Source organism: Hyla sarda, chromosome 1 (genome assembly GCF_029499605.1).
Source record: "Hyla sarda isolate aHylSar1 chromosome 1, aHylSar1.hap1, whole genome shotgun sequence".
NCBI classification, from domain to species: Eukaryota; Metazoa; Chordata; class Amphibia; order Anura; family Hylidae; genus Hyla; species Hyla sarda.
Window position 1 is genome coordinate 398,217,740 of NC_079189.1, and position 16,788 is coordinate 398,234,527.

A 16,788-nucleotide genomic window follows, 5' to 3' on the forward strand; every position below is an offset into this window, starting at 1 on the left:
ATTCTAATTGCCAAAAATGATTAAGCAGAGTTAATCCCTCTCCATATATATATATTTTTTTCATAAAAAAATCACACGCAACAAGCGTTCCGTTGGGTAACGGTTAGCATTCTGCAAATTTCAATTTTATTACTGATAAAATTATCAGTAAATTTAACAATAACACTACCCAAGAGTGTTTAATTACCCCATACATTGCACCAGGAGCAGTCAGGAGTAGGCCTCAGCAATACCCAAGAGGCTTTAATAACCCCTTACCTTGCCCGATAAATTGCGAGATCGAGCAATAACAGGTGTGTTATGGCCTCATATGTCCTGGGCTGCACTAGCGCTCCACTGAACGGATTAGCGTGTCTCTATCTTTCAAGGACAGGTGCGTGTTGCACGCTGAAACCAGTTCGTGATAGGGATCTGGGAATGCAATTATTTAACCTTAAAACGAGGAATTACCAGTAAGTGAGGGTCATAAGCTGGCGTTGATTAAGTCCCTGCCCTTTGTACACACCGCCCGTCGCTATAAGCGATTGGATTAGTTAGTGAGTTGGTTAGTGAGGTCCTCGGATCGGCCCAGGCGGGGTAGGAGAAGCCCCTGGCAGAGCACCGAGAATTTTACGATCATTGTTGAAATTTGCATTAAGCATGTATTTAGCTACTGCTAAACATCAAAAAAATTATAGGCCCAAGGCCCGAGGCACCAGGGAGGCAAGTAGTTTGTGAAAGACACAGAATGAGTCTGGAGCAGTCATTCGCAGTACCCAAGAGGGTTTCATAACCCCTTACATTTAAAGATCAATGTTGACATTTGCATTAAGCATGTATTTAGCTACTGCTAAACTTCAAAAAATTATAGGCCCAATGCGAGAAGCATCAGTTTTCCCCATATTAGGAGCAGAATTGTCCCCCAGATTAGGCAGCATAGATGTCCCCCAGATTAGGCAGCATAGCTGTCACCCAGATTAGGAGCATAGTTGTCCCCCAGATTAGGCAGCATAGATGTCCCCCAGATTAGGAGCATAGTTGTCCCCCAGAGTAGACAGCATAGATGTCCCCCAGATTAGGAGCATAGTTGTCCCCCAGAGTAGGCATCATAGATGACCCCCAGATTAGGAGCATAGTTGTCCCCCAGATTAGGCAGCATAGATGTCCCCCAGATTAGGAGCATAGTTGTCCCCCAGAGTAGGCAGCATAGATGTCCCCCAGATTAGAAGCATAGTTGTCCCCCAGATTAGGCAGCATAGATATCACCCAGATTAGGAGCATAGTTGTCCCCCAGAGTAGGCAGCATAGATGTCCCCCGGCTTAGGCAGCATAGATGTCCCCCAGATTAGGAGCATACTTGTCCCCCAGAGTAGGCAGCATAGATGTCCCCCAGATTAGGATCATACTTGTCCCCCAGATTAGGCAGCATAGATGTCACCCAGATTAGGCAGCATAAATGTCCCCCAGATTAGGCAGCATAGACGTCACCCAGATTAGGCAGCATAGATGTCCCCCACATTAGGAGCATACTTGTCCCCCAGAGTAGGCAGCATAGATGTCCCCCAGATTAGGAGCATACTTGTCCCCCAGATTAGGCAGCATAGATGTCCACCAGATTAGGATCTTAGTTGTCCCCCAGATTAGGAGCAGAGTTGTCCCCCAGATTAGGCAGCATAGTTGTCCCCCAATCAGCGCGGGCCGGTCAGAGCCAATCAAAGGGCCATAAGTGGCAAGCGGGCCGTACAATGCCCAGGTCTGCCCCAGAGGGTTTCATAACAACCCACAATAGAGAAAATTTTGTTGTAGGAGCATGGTCAATCTACTCAGACCCATCTGTCATTGGTGGCTGGAAATCCTGGCTGATCCATCCCTGATTCATCTTGACAAACGTCAGTCTCTCCACATTTTTAGTGGACAGACGAGTTCACCTTGGGGTGACTATGGCCCCGGCGGCACTAAACACCCGCTCTGATGGCACACTACTGGCCGGGCAGGACAGCTTTTCCAGGGCAAACTCCGCTAGTTGCGGCCATAAAACGAGTTTGGCTGCCCAGAAATCCAGCGGATCTTCAATGGTTGTTGGCAGGGTCATGTCGAGGTAAGCCACCACCTGCTGGTTCAGGTCCTGCTCCATGTCCACCTGCTGCTGATGAGTAGCTTCACTGTGCGGCTGAAGGAAGCTACTCATCAGCGACTGTAGACTCAGGCTGCTGCTGATTGAGCTGATTGAGGTACTGCTCCTGCCACCCCTCCCCTCCCTAGCAGCCATGGCAGTGGAAGGTGGGCGCAGAGGGCCCCTCGAGTCAGACCTGCGAGTGGATGGACCATGTGGCCGATAGACATCGGCCAACCGACTACGTAGAAGCTCCCTGAAGTAGGTCAGTTTGTCCTCCCTCTCAGTGGGTGTAAAAAAGGCCCCCATTCTGGGCCAGTAGCGAGGGTCTAATAAGGTGGAGATCCAGAAGTCATCGCGCTGACGAATTTTGACAATTCGGGGGTCACTACGCAAGCAACTCAGCATGCATCGTGCCATTTGTGACAGTGACTTGCTGGGACTACCTGCCTCCATCTCCACTGCAAACTGCCACGGTGTGTCTGAGTCCTCTGTCTCGCCTCCCTCGTAATAAACCTCCAGCTCCTCTGGCTGCTCCTGCTCCTCCTCTCCTGTCCAATGACCAGAAACACCGGCCGTCTCATCCACCGTAAACTGTGCTCCGCTCTGCCCCTCATCATCCTCCTCCAGTTCATCCCCCACAGGACTCATGTAGCCTTCTGATGTAGGCGCAACGTCTCCATTGCCGTGACCAGCCATGTTTTCAATCATTTTTTGGAGTAAATGTAGGAGTGGAATTACGTCGTTCATGGCATCATTCAAGCGACTAACAAAAAATGTGGCTTCCTCAAAGGGCCTCAGCAAACGGCAGGTGTCACGTATGAGCTGCCACTCGTTCACATTGAAGTTACACAGGGGAGTACTCCTATCTGCTTGTATCATCAAAAAATCTGTGATGGCTTTTCTTTGTTTGTATAGTCTGTCCAACATATGCAGGGTGGAATTCCAACGTGTGGCAACATCACAAATGAGACTAAATTGTGGGATACCGTTCTGACGCTGCAGCTCAAGCAAAGTGTGCTTGGCGGTGTACGAGTGGCTGAAGTGCATGCACAGTTTCCTTGCCATTCCTTGCAAATGGGGTGAAGACTTGATGAACTTCTTGACAACCAGGTTCAACACGTGTGCCATGCAGGGCGAATGGTTCACACTTCCTTGTGCAGCGCGGCCACAATGTTCTTCCCATTGTCAGTCACCATGGTTACCATTTCCAGATTTCGTGGAGTAAGCCATACTCGGATTTCTTCCCTAATGAACTTCAGCAGTTCCTCCCCTGTGTGACTCCGTTCGCCAAGGCAAACCATGTGAAGGACGGCTTGACACCGCTGTGCCCTACACACGTGGTACGATGAGGGGCCACCGAGATTTGGATGTGCAGTGGAGGCCAAGGACATGGGGGAGGAGGAGGCACACACTGTAAAAGGACCAACTGCCTGGGAGCGAGAGCGTGGAGGAGGAAGCGGTGTGACCTGTCCAAGTTGCTGTTGTGGCTGTGCAGGAACAACATTTACCCAGTGGTCCGTAAAAGACATGTTTTGTCCCTGCCCGTAGTTACAGCTCCACACGTTGGCGCTGCCGTGCACTTTTGAACACACCGACAGGCTCAAGGACTGGCCCAACTTCTCTTGTACAAACTTATGCAGGGCTGATACTGCCTTCTTTGCAAAGAAATGACGGCTTGGGACTCTCCACGTCGGCTCGGCACAAGCCATCAATTCCCTGAAAGCTGCAGAGTCCACCAGTTGGAAAGGGAGGGACTGCAACACCAGCAACTTGGACAGGAGCACATTCAACTTCTGCGCCGTTGGATGAGTGGGCGCATACTGTTGTCTCTTGGACATGGCTTCGCTGATCGATTGTTGGCGGAATGGCTGACTACGAGCGGAAGAAGCAGGAGCGCAAGAAGGAGGGTTTGACGCAATGCTCCCTTCGGCTGAGGTGGTGAAGCCTTGGCTGGATGACGGAGGGAGCGGATGGCCACTGGGTGATGCGGCAGGCTGGACCACTACATCGGAGCCACGGTTATCCCAGGCCGCTTTATGGTAGAGAATCATGTGTTGACGCAGGGCCGTGGTGCCGAGATTGGGACCCTGGCCACGCTTCACTTTCTACCCACAGATTTTGCATGTGACTACGCTAAGGTCCTCCGGATTCTTTATGAAGAACAACCACACCGGAGAGTAGCTGATTTTCCCACCCGCAGTCCGCACTATTTCACTGCTATTGGCGCCGATTCCAGGAACCCCTGTTCCACTACCTCCCTGAATGGTAGCTTGCCGCAAAGCAGGTGGTCTCCCCCTGGCACGTTTGGCTCCTGAATTTACACTACTGCCACCACCACGCTGATTGCCAACCGTGCTACCGCCTTGCTGCCTCATAGACAAAGAGCAAATCTCTTCTCCTGATGATGATGAAGCCCTGGCTTTTGCACACGGCTCCCAATTGCGATCGGCTTCATCATCATAAAAAGATGTGTGCACGTCACTGATGTCCTCCTCGTGTTCCACAACAGTGTCTGCCTCAGGACCCTGAACAATTGAAACACCGCCTCCCACGTCACTCTCCGCATCACTACTTGCCCGCCTTGCGGAGCAAGCGATGCATGTCTCCTCCCATTCTTGGCTGCCCATTAGCTGCTGACTGTCCTCTATTACATCGCCCTCACTAAATAGTGAAGCTGAACCCAAAGCATGAGATACTTCTTTGGGAGAGGGAACAGCATAGGACCAAGGCAATGGGATTACGGGGACTGCTCCCGGGCCATGCCAACTGAGGGTTGTGTCTGAGGAACCCACCGACTCTTGACTGGGGTTGTCAGATGTCACTTGTGATGATGGGGATGAGTGTGCAAACCAATTGACGAGGAGAGATGGGTCGACGACACGACCGCTGGGTGTTAACGGGAGCTCAGGCCTATTGCTGCGACTCCTGCTGCCACTCGCCCCAAGTCTGCTGCCAACTCTGCCTGACGTATGTAGGCCTCTACCCCTTCTCTGTGCACGTCCTGGCACTTCCCTGCCTGACATACTTAGTGCGTTTATGAGGGTATAGAACAGCAGCAGGCGATTACTTATGGCTGTCCTTTCAAAGTATATAGGCCCTAGACAGAATAACAGTTACTAAATAGTACACTCCCTTGTTGTATGTATGCTCTTTGCAATGATGAGCGCACTGGTATGCGTATATCTACGCAGAAAAAACACTTTTTTTTCAAAATACACCAGCAGGTGTATACTAATGTGTGGAATAGCACTGAATTTAGCACAGAGACAGAATAACAGGTAGTAAATAGTACACTACTTGGTTCTATTTATGCCCTTTGCAATGATGAGCGCACTGTTAAGCGTATTTATATGCAGAAAAAAACTCTTTTATTTGTTGTATACACCAGCCGGTGTATACTAATGTGTGGAATAGCACTGAATTTAGCACCGAGACAGAAATACAGGTACTAAATAGTACACTACTTGGTTGTATGTATGCCCTTTGCAATGATGAGTGCACTGTTAAGCGTATTTGTACGTAGGAAAAACTTTTTCTTTCTTTAATACACCGGCAGGTGTATAACGTGTGGTATAACACTGAATTTAGCACAGAGACACAAAAAAAGGTAGTATATGGTACGCTATTTGCTTGTATGTGTTACGCCGAGCGCTCCGGGTCCCCGCTCCTCCCCGGAGCGCTCACTACACTCTCGCTCCCGCAGCGCCCCGGTCAGATCCACTGACCGGGTGCGCTGCGATACTGCCTCCAGCCGGGATGCGATTCGCGATGCGGGTGGCGCCCGCTCGCGATGCGCACCCCGGCTCCCGTACCTGACTCGCTCTCCGTCGGTCCTGTCCCGGCGCGCGGCCCCGCTCCCTAGGGCGCGCGCGCACCGGGTCTCTGCGATTTAAAGGGCCACTGCGCCGCTGATTGGCGCAGTGGTTCTAATTAGTGTGTTCACCTGTGCACTCCCTATTTATACCTCACTTCCCCTGCACTCCCTCGCCGGATCTTGTTGCCATTGTGCCAGTGAAAGCGTTTCCTTGTGTGTTCCTAGCCTGTGTTCCAGACCTCCTGCCGTTGCCCCTGACTACGATCCTTGCTGCCTGCCCCGACCTTCTGCTACGTCCGACCTTGCTTCTGTCTACTCCCTTGTACCGCGCCTATCTTCAGCAGTCAGAGAGGTTGAGCCGTTGCTAGTGGATACGACCTGGTCACTACCGCCGCAGCAAGACCATCCCGCTTTGCGGCGTGCTCTGGTGAAAACCAGTAGTGACTTAGAACCGATCCACTAGCACGGTCCACGCCAATCCCTCTCTGGCACAGAGGATCCACTACCTGCCAGCCGGCATCGTGACAGTAGATCCGGCCATGGATCCCGCTGAAGTTCCTCTGCCAGTTGTCGCCGACCTCACCACGGTGGTCGCCCAGCAGTCACAACAGATAGCGCAACAAGGCCAACAGCTGTCTCAACTGACCGTGATGCTACAGCAGCTTCTACCACAGCTTCAGCAATCATCTCCTCCGCCAGCTCCTGCACCTCCTCCGCAGCGAGTGGCCGCTTCTGGTCTACGACTATCCTTGCCGGATAAATTTGATGGGGACTCTAAATTCTGCCGTGGCTTTCTTTCCCAATGTTCCCTGCACTTGGAGATGATGTCGGACCAGTTTCCTACTGAAAGGTCTAAGGTGGCTTTCGTAGTCAGCCTTCTGTCTGGAAAAGCTCTGTCATGGGCCACACCGCTCTGGGACCGCAATGACCCCGTCACTGCCTCTATACACTCCTTCTTCTCGGAAATTCGAAGTGTCTTTGAGGAACCTGCCCGAGCCTCTTCTGCTGAGGCTGCCCTGTTGAACCTGGTCCAGGGTAATTCTTCCGTTGGCGAGTACGCCGTACAATTCCGTACTCTTGCTTCAGAACTATCCTGGAATAATGAGGCCCTCTGCGCGACCTTTAAAAAAGGCCTATCCAGCAACATTAAAGATGTTCTGGCCGCACGAGAAATCCCTGCTAACCTACATGAACTCATTCATCTAGCCACTCGCATTGACATGCGTTTTTCCGAAAGGCGTCAGGAGCTCCGCCTGGATATGGACTTTGTTCGCACGAGGCGTTTTTTCTCCCCGGCTCCTCTCTCCTCTGGTCCCCTGCAATCCGTTCCTGTGCCTCCCGCCGTGGAGGCTATGCAGGTCGACCGGTCTCGCCTGACACCTCAAGAGAGGACACGACGCCGCATGGAGAATCTCTGCCTGTACTGTGCCAGTACCGAACACTTCCTGAAGGATTGTCCTATCCGTCCTCCCCGCCTGGAAAGACGTACGCTGACTCCGCACAAAGGTGAGACAGGCCTTGATGTCAACTCTGCTTCTCCACGTCTTACTGTGCCTGTGCGGATATCTGCCTCTGCCTTCTCCTTCTCTACTATGGCCTTCTTGGATTCCGGATCTGCAGGAAATTTTATTTTGGCCTCTCTCGTCAACAGGTTCAACATCCCGGTGACCAGTCTCACCAGACCCCTCTACATCAATTGTGTAAACAATGAAAGATTGGACTGTACCATACGTTTCCGCACGGAGCCCCTTCTAATGTGCATCGGACCTCATCACGAGAAAATTGAATTTTTGGTCCTCCCCAATTGCACTTCCGAAATTCTCCTTGGACTACCCTGGCTTCAACTCCATTCCCCAACCCTGGATTGGTCCACTGGGGAGATCAAGAGTTGGGGGCCCTCTTGTTTCAAGGACTGCCTAAAACCGGTTCCCAGTACCCCTTGCCGTGACTCTGTGGTTCCCCCTGTAACCGGCCTCCCTAAGGCCTATATGGACTTTGCGGATGTTTTTTGCAAAAAACAAGCTGAGACTCTACCTCCTCACAGGCCTTATGATTGTCCTATTGACCTCCTCCCGGGCACTACTCCACCCCGGGGCAGAATTTATCCTCTGTCCGCCCCAGAGACTCTTGCTATGTCTGAGTACATCCAGGAAAATTTAAAAAAGGGCTTTATCCGTAAATCCTCCTCTCCTGCCGGAGCCGGATTTTTCTTTGTGTCCAAAAAAGATGGCTCTCTACGTCCTTGCATCGACTACCGCGGTCTTAATAAAATCACGGTAAAGAACCGCTACCCCCTACCTCTCATCTCTGAACTCTTTGATCGCCTCCAAGGTGCCCACATCTTTACCAAACTGGATTTAAGAGGTGCTTATAATCTCATCCGCATCAGAGAGGGGGATGAATGGAAAACGGCATTTAACACTAGAGATGGACACTTTGAGTATCTGGTCATGCCCTTTGGCCTGTGCAACGCCCCTGCCGTCTTCCAAGACTTTGTTAATGAAATTTTTCGTGATCTCTTATACTCCTGTGTTGTTGTATATCTGGACGATATCCTGATTTTTTCTGCCAATCTAGAAGAACACCGCCAGCATGTCCGTATGGTTCTTCAGAGACTTCGTGACAATCAACTTTATGCCAAGATAGAGAAATGTCTGTTTGAATGCCAATCTCTTCCTTTCCTAGGATACTTGGTCTCTGGCCAGGGACTACAAATGGATCCAGACAAACTCTCTGCCGTCTTAGATTGGCCACGCCCCTCCGGACTCCGTGCTATCCAACGTTTTTTGGGGTTCGCCAATTATTACAGGCAATTTATTCCACATTTTTCTACCGTTGTGGCTCCTATCGTGGCTTTAACCAAAAAAAATGCCAATCCCAAGTCATGGCCTCCTCAAGCGGAAGACGCCTTTAAACGGCTCAAGTCTGCCTTTTCTTCGGCTCCCGTGCTCTCCAGACCTGACCCATCTAAACCCTTCCTATTGGAGGTTGATGCCTCCTCAGTAGGAGCTGGAGCGGTCCTTCTACAAAAAAATTCTTCCAGGCATGCTGTTACTTGTGGTTTTTTTTCTAGGACCTTCTCTCCGGCGGAGAGGAACTACTCCATCGGGGATCGAGAGCTTCTAGCCATTAAATTAGCACTTGAGGAATGGAGGCATCTGCTGGAGGGATCAAGATTTCCAGTTATTATTTACACCGATCACAAGAACCTCTCCTATCTCCAGTCTGCCCAACGGCTGAATCCTCGCCAGGCCAGGTGGTCTCTGTTCTTTGCCCGATTTAATTTTGAAATTCACTTTCGGCCTGCCGATAAGAACATTAGGGCCGATGCTCTTTCCCGTTCCTCGGATGCCTCGGAAGTTGAACTCTCTCCGCAACACATCATTCCTCCTGACTGCCTGATTTCCACTTCTCCAGCCTCCATCAGGCAAACTCCTCCAGGAAAGACCTTCGTCTCTCCACGCCAACGCCTCGGAATCCTCAAATGGGGTCACTCCTCCCATCTCGCAGGTCATGCGGGCATCAAGAAATCTGTGCAACTCATCTCTCGCTTCTATTGGTGGCCGACTCTGGAGACGGATGTCGTGGACTTTGTGCGAGCCTGCACTGTCTGTGCCCGGGATAAGACTCCTCGCCAGAAGCCCGCTGGTTTTCTTCATCCTCTGCCTGTCCCCGAACAGCCTTGGTCTCTGATTGGTATGGATTTTATTACAGACTTACCCCCATCCCGTGGCAACACTGTTGTTTGGGTGGTCGTTGATCGATTCTCCAAAATGGCACATTTCATCCCTCTTCCTGGTCTTCCTTCAGCGCCTCAGTTGGCTAAACAATTTTTTGTACACATTTTTCGTCTTCACGGGTTGCCCACGCAGATCGTCTCGGATAGAGGCGTCCAATTCGTGTCAAAATTCTGGAGGGCTCTCTGTAAACAACTCAAGATTAAATTAAACTTTTCTTCTGCATATCATCCTCAATCCAATGGACAAGTAGAAAGAATTAACCAGGTCTTGGGTGATTATTTACGACATTTTGTTTCCTCCCGCCAGGATGATTGGGCAGATCTTCTACCATGGGCCGAATTCTCGTATAACTTCAGAGTCTCTGAATCTTCCTCCAAATCCCCATTTTTCGTGGTGTACGGCCGCCACCCTCTTCCTCCCCTCCCTACCCCCTTGCCCTCTGGTCTGCCCGCTGTGGATGAAATATCTCGTGATCTTTCCACCATATGGAAAGAGACCCAAAATTCTCTCTTACAGGCTTCATCACGCATGAAGAAGTTTGCTGATAAGAAAAGAAGAGCTCCCCCCATTTTTTCTCCTGGAGACAAGGTATGGCTCTCCGCTAAATATGTCCGCTTCCGTGTTCCCAGCTACAAATTGGGACCACGCTATCTTGGTCCTTTCAAAATTTTGCGCCAGATCAATCCTGTCTCTTATAAACTTCTTCTCCCTCCTTCTCTTCGTATTCCTAATGCCTTTCACGTTTCTCTTCTTAAACCACTCATCATCAACCGTTTCTCTCCTAAACTTATCTCTCCCACTCCTGTCTCCGGTTCTTCTGACATCTTTCCTGTAAAGGAGATACTGGCCTCCAAAAAGGTCAGAGGAAAAACCTTCTTTTTGGTTGACTGGGAGGGCTGTGGTCCTGAAGAGAGATCCTGGGAACCTGAGGACAATATCCTGGATAAAAGTCTGGTCCTCAGGTTCTCAGGCTCCAAGAAGAGGGGGAGACCCAAGGGGGGGGGTACTGTTACGCCGAGCGCTCCGGGTCCCCGCTCCTCCCCGGAGCGCTCACTACACTCTCGCTCCCGCAGCGCCCCGGTCAGATCCACTGACCGGGTGCGCTGCGATACTGCCTCCAGCCGGGATGCGATTCGCGATGCGGGTGGCGCCCGCTCGCGATGCGCACCCCGGCTCCCGTACCTGACTCGCTCTCCATCGGTCCTGTCCCGGCGCGCGCGGCCCCGCTCCCTAGGGCGCGCGCGCGCCGGGTCTCTGCGATTTAAAGGGCCACTGCGCCGCTGATTGGCGCAGTGGTTCTAATTAGTGTGTTCACCTGTGCACTCCCTATTTATACCTCACTTCCCCTGCACTCCCTCGCCGGATCTTGTTGCCATTGTGCCAGTGAAAGCGTTTCCTTGTGTGTTCCTAGCCTGTGTTCCAGACCTCCTGCCGTTGCCCCTGACTACGATCCTTGCTGCCTGCCCCGACCTTCTGCTACGTCCGACCTTGCTTCTGTCTACTCCCTTGTACCGCGCCTATCTTCAGCAGTCAGAGAGGTTGAGCCGTTGCTAGTGGATACGACCTGGTCACTACCGCCGCAGCAAGACCATCCCGCTTTGCGGCGGGCTCTGGTGAAAACCAGTAGTGACTTAGAACCGATCCACTAGCACGGTCCACGCCAATCCCTCTCTGGCACAGAGGATCCACTACCTGCCAGCCGGCATCGTGACAGTATGTAGGCCCTTTGCAATGATAAGGCCACTGAAAAAGCGTATTTGTACGCAGGAAAACCTTTTTTTTCTTTAATACACCAGCAGGTGTATAACGTGTGGTATAACACTGAATTTAGCACAGAGACAGAAAAAAAGGTGGTATATGGTACGCTATTTGCTTGTATGTAGGCCCTTTGCAATGATAAGGCCACTGTTAAGCGTATTTGTACGCAGGAAAATCTTTTTTTTCTTTAATACACCGGCAGGTATATAATGTGTGGTATAACACTTAATTTAGCACAGAGACAGAACAAAAGGTAGTATATGGTACGCTATTTGCTTGTATTTAGGCCCTTTGCAATGATAAGGCCACTGTTATGCGTATTTGTATGCAGGAAAACCTTTTTTTTCTTTAATACACCGGCAGGTGTATAACGTGTGGTATAACTCTGAATTTAGAACAGAGACAGAGTAACAGGTGAAAATTTGTAAAAAGGCACTAAAGTCCACACTAATATGACTTATTTCTGAACAGCAGCAGGACCCAACAGTGCAGCACCACAAAAAAAAAATCCAGGGATTAAACCCTAAATTGCACTCTGTCACACAATTCTGAGCAGCAGAAGATTTGTGGAGCAAATAAAAATAAACTCAATTGGGCTGAAAAATGAGGAGATAAGATGCTTCAGAAAGTTCAGGCAGCTTGGAGATCTGTATGAGGCAGCTGACAGCTATCTGCCCCTCTCTGCTGCAATGCTCAATAACGTGAATAGGAGGTTTAGCAATCAATGATCCTTCTCAGTGTAACAGCAAAGTACTCTGCACTCCTGCCTTTCCCTAATGCTGATGTGACTAGCAGTTGCAGTGTAACGCTGTTGGATGAGCTATTCACACACACGCAGTCCCGTCCTCTCTTCTGAGTGCATAGATGAAATGAAGAGAGGCAAGATGGCCGCCGATTATATAGGAGCTGTGACATCACAGGGGTCAGTGAACACTGATAGGCTGCATCTCACATGTGGTTCAGGGTCAGCCCGCCTACCTTCATTCCCGCCGCTGTTTCCCGCCCTCCCATAATCCCCTGCCCCATGTACTCACATGTGGATCCGCCATCTTAGGTCTCCAATAGGCTGAAACGCTGTAAAATGGAGGTAAATGAAGTGATTCGTGTGATAGAATCGCGGCGATATTCGTATTAGTTGCAAATCGAATTTTTCATGAAATTCGTAACGAATTTGGGTTCGTCAACTTTGATTCGCTCATCTCTAATAATTATGGTACCATGACAAACCAGAGTGTTAACAAAGAGGATGAAACAGAAGAGCACTTTTGTTCAAAACAGGCACCTAGAAACCTTACTGCTTAAGTAAACAGTAATAGATCCCTAAGTAACCTGGGGTGACAGGTGGTTAGCAGAGGATGTAGAGCTTTGGTGTGCACTGGCTCTTTAAGAAGTCAGGAGTCAGCATGTGCTAGAGGTAGCACCAGGAGTTTCACCCGTAGGTAGTGGCAATAAGCAGGATGCTGTGTAGAAAGGCTGGTGTGCACACAATCGCAGAGAGCAGGAGAACTGTAGAGGGCACCATCCAGCAGAACTGCAGCTGAGCAGGGCACCATCCAGCAAACCCCACCATCCCCAAACATGTGATGACTTCCATTTTCTCCTTCTTGTAATTCTAGTTATTCTCTAAACTCTGGGTTTTAATTCACATATTTGATATAGCTCCCCCCTTCTCCTTTCTCCTTCCTATCAGAGATCAATGTACTCAATTATCATGACATCCCCTCATCAAAATATGCCCCTCTTAGACATATAGGGGGAGATTTATCAAGACCTGTGCAGAGGAAAAGTTAATCAGTTGCTCATAGCAACCAATCAGATTGCTTCTTTCATTTTTGAAAAGGCCTCTGAAAAATGAAAGAAGCAATCTGATTGGTTGCTATGGGCAACCGATCAACTTTTCCTCTAGACCGGTTTTGATAAATCTCCCCGATAGAGCAGAAAAGAAGAAAATAATAGAAGAATAAAAATATATAAAAGGAAAAAGTAAAGGGTATGGTAATGGCCCTTTTTAAGAAGGGGAGTTGATGTACATGTGATGTATGGGATTTAAAGCAGAAAAAAATGTAAATCCTGACAGTCTTGATTATCCCGCCTACACAGACTGATTGACAGGGAAGAATGTGGGTGGGGTCACCAGGACAGCCTATCCAAGGGATCCTGACAGCATTTACTCTGCTTTTGTTTCCAAATGGTTTGTTTTATATCATATTGTCCATATGACAGAATTCACTGTCTTTTCTTCTATTATATTCTCTTGTCAGATAGGATGCGGATTTGTTGTGAATTATCTGTGGATTTTGACTTGCCTTTTTGAATTTAAAAGTACGGTAAATGGATTACAAAGTGATCAAAAAAGTCATATGTACCCCAAAACTGTACCACTAAGGCTATGTTCAGACTACAGAATATCCGCACAGAGAATCAGTGTGCAGACATTCTGTACACTCCGGCACTAGATGGCTCATAGATGGCTATGCATTCCGTGTGGACTCAGCACAAAGAATGAACATGTTTATTCTTTGCGCAGACACAGAACATAAAATTTCCATGCTGGAAACATCTGGCACGGAAATTCCACCACATGCACAGCGCAGCAAAATCCTGTTGAATTCAATGGGACTCTGCTGCAGGGGAATTTCCATGAGGACATTCCAAGTGGAATTCTGCATGGAAATTCCGACGTATGAACCTAGCCTCAAGATCCCCTTGAGAAAAACAAGCTCTGACACAGTTTCATAGATGTGAATCAAAAAAAATTTGGATTCACAATATAAATTTAGCACTGACCCAACCAATAAAGTTGTTTAAAGAAAACTCCAAAGAAAGCAGAACTGCAGATTTTTCCATGTCACTGTATATATATATATATATATATATATATTTTTTTTTTTTTTTTTTGTACAATTATATGATCACATAAAGGGTGTTTTTAACCCCTTAAGGACAAAGGGCATACATGTATGCCCTGTGGCCGCTCTCATTCTATGACACACGCTCAGGAGTTGAGTGTGCATCATAGTTGAATGGTCCTGACGGCTATCAGCGAACGGGACCCGTGGCTAATGACGGACATTACCAATCACGGTGATGCTGGACATAAACCCTTCAGAAGCCGCAATCAAAGTTGATTGCGGCATCTAAAATCTAAAAAGAACTATCCCAGCTGCTCAGCGGAGCTGTTCAGGATCGCAATGTCCTAATAAGCTGAGAGGATGGCGCGAGGGCCCTTACCTGCCTCCTCTCCATCTGATCGGTGCTCCTATGCTCCAGTCAGCTATGACAGGCTGGAGCACTGATAACACTGATCAGTGCTATGCTTTGGCAGCTATGCAATGTAATGATTGCATGTAATAGTCTCCCATGGGAACTAAAAATAGTGTACAAAAATGTAAAAAAAAAGAGTTCCTAAATGTGATTTAACCCGTTCCCTAGTAAAAGTTTTAATCTCCCCCTTTTCTTTTAAAAAAAAATGTAAACAAAAGTAAACATAAATATATAGAATTCAGAAGAGGACAATTTTAAACATGCCAATTTTCACACAAAAAGTTATAATTTTTAAAAAGAAGTAAAACAAAATTAAACCAATATAAATATAAACCTATATTTCACCTATATACCCAGGCTGCTGGAATAAAAATAATAATCTTTTAAGGAGATATCTAGCAAAAAGAAAACACTTAAATAAGATATATACCATATTATATATATATATATATATATATATATATATATATATGCTCACCATCACTCCACAAGGGGCATCCCAGCTGATTTTAATCAAAATCAGACCCACCTAAACACACTTTTAGTGTGCAAAACAAAAAAGTACACAGACTGGGCTTGTTTCCTGTCTGAGCTGCAGGGAGGAGCTGTTGTGAGCAGTGAATGGTGGGGGTGTTGTTGCCCTCCAGCCAATCAGGGACACTCAAACATGCCACACTGAAGCTGTCAGCTCTCCGAGTTGTGGAGAAGGGAGTGTGAAGTGTCATCTACGAATGGTAGGGGAGCAACAAATGTGAGGGTGGATCAAGTTGACGAGGGAGGGGGTAGGGAAAGTTGGAGAAAAAAAAATCTGTTAACCTCACTTTGTGTTTCCTTAAAATATATTAGTTAGATTTTTTTTGTGAAATTGGCTGTTGTATTATATTATTGTATCCAGATTTTATTGATTGGAATAAAGTTTGAAGCACTATAAAGTATATAACACAATATACAATATATAAAGGAATTAAGATTTGACAAACCCCGTTTTCTGACAAACCCCAATAACCCATCATCTGGATAGACATGTCAGTTAATAATAACAACCCAGAAGGGAAAAAAAACCTGAAGGAACCATCACAATCTATAAGAAGCCTGTGGGTGTGTCAAATTTCAGGGTTGTTGTTTTTTTTTTTTTTTTTTTGTTCTCTTGGCAAGTTTAGCACTAAATCCTGCACTTTTTTTGTAATCAAAAAGCAAGAGAAACCTAACAGAACTCAGTGCTACTTTAGAAATAACTTTATTATTTAGTGGGGGACTTAGAAATAGTGAAACATTCTTATATACATTAGTAGATATTTTATGAAATGAAATGTATACTAAATAAAAGTGGCCTCCGTACCTTGAGGTTTTTTCACAGCTTTGGTGAAGTTTTTGTTTTGGTGGGTGACATGACATTCATAGGTATCTTTGTTCCAGCTTTCTATAGTCACAGTTAGAAAATTCTTTCCGGAACACAATCCATTTTCCTGCTTATTTGGCTCAAGCTCAATGTCCTTTTCATCTAACCTCTTTCCATTTTTCACCCACACTAGTTTAACATTTTGTGGCCAGTAATTTGAAACTGTACACAGCAATATTATAGTGCCTGTTACCATATCGGTGTTTCCAGAAGATGTCTGAATGTCTGGAGACCTTGGCTCAATAATTTTATCTAGAAAATTAAACCATAATTAGCAGAAAATTAAACCATAAGACTGTTAGAAATAGAAAGAAGTTTTGTTAGAAACTATAACTCAATACACATATATACATTGCTGGTTTTTATATAAGATTTCTTAACACCAGCTGTAAACATATAAGCTCCCAAGGGAAAAAATTCTACCTTTCCGGTCCTAACTTTAAAATGTTCCAACTTTGTTGAGGTATTATAACAAAAGGTCAGGTATACATCAAAAACATTAGCTAAAACCAATGCATTTTGGAAAAGCTTCCTTTTTCAAGGATTGCACAGATGTGTCTAGTCTGTGTTTCAATTGTCAAAATGTTGGAGCAGTTAAAGGAGTACTTTGACAGAAGGTTGTTTTATTTATAAAGATGCCCATCCTGTTTCTTATTTAAAAAACAAACAAAAAACTATACCTTTATTTAATCTCTTTCACCCTGTGTGCAGCCTCAGA

The 16,788-nt window shown here is 47.3% G+C and overlaps 1 protein-coding gene across 1 annotated transcript in view; it reads right to left on the bottom strand.

The window, feature by feature from the left end:
- Positions 1-16,788, bottom strand: part of LOC130277034 (uncharacterized) — an 88,556-nt gene that overhangs the window by 22,496 nt on the left and 49,272 nt on the right. Inside the window, exon 6 of the mRNA XM_056527267.1 lies at positions 16,011-16,322. Within this exon, the coding sequence (XP_056383242.1) occupies positions 16,011-16,322 (312 nt within the window). The remainder of the gene's footprint in view (positions 1-16,010; positions 16,323-16,788) is intronic.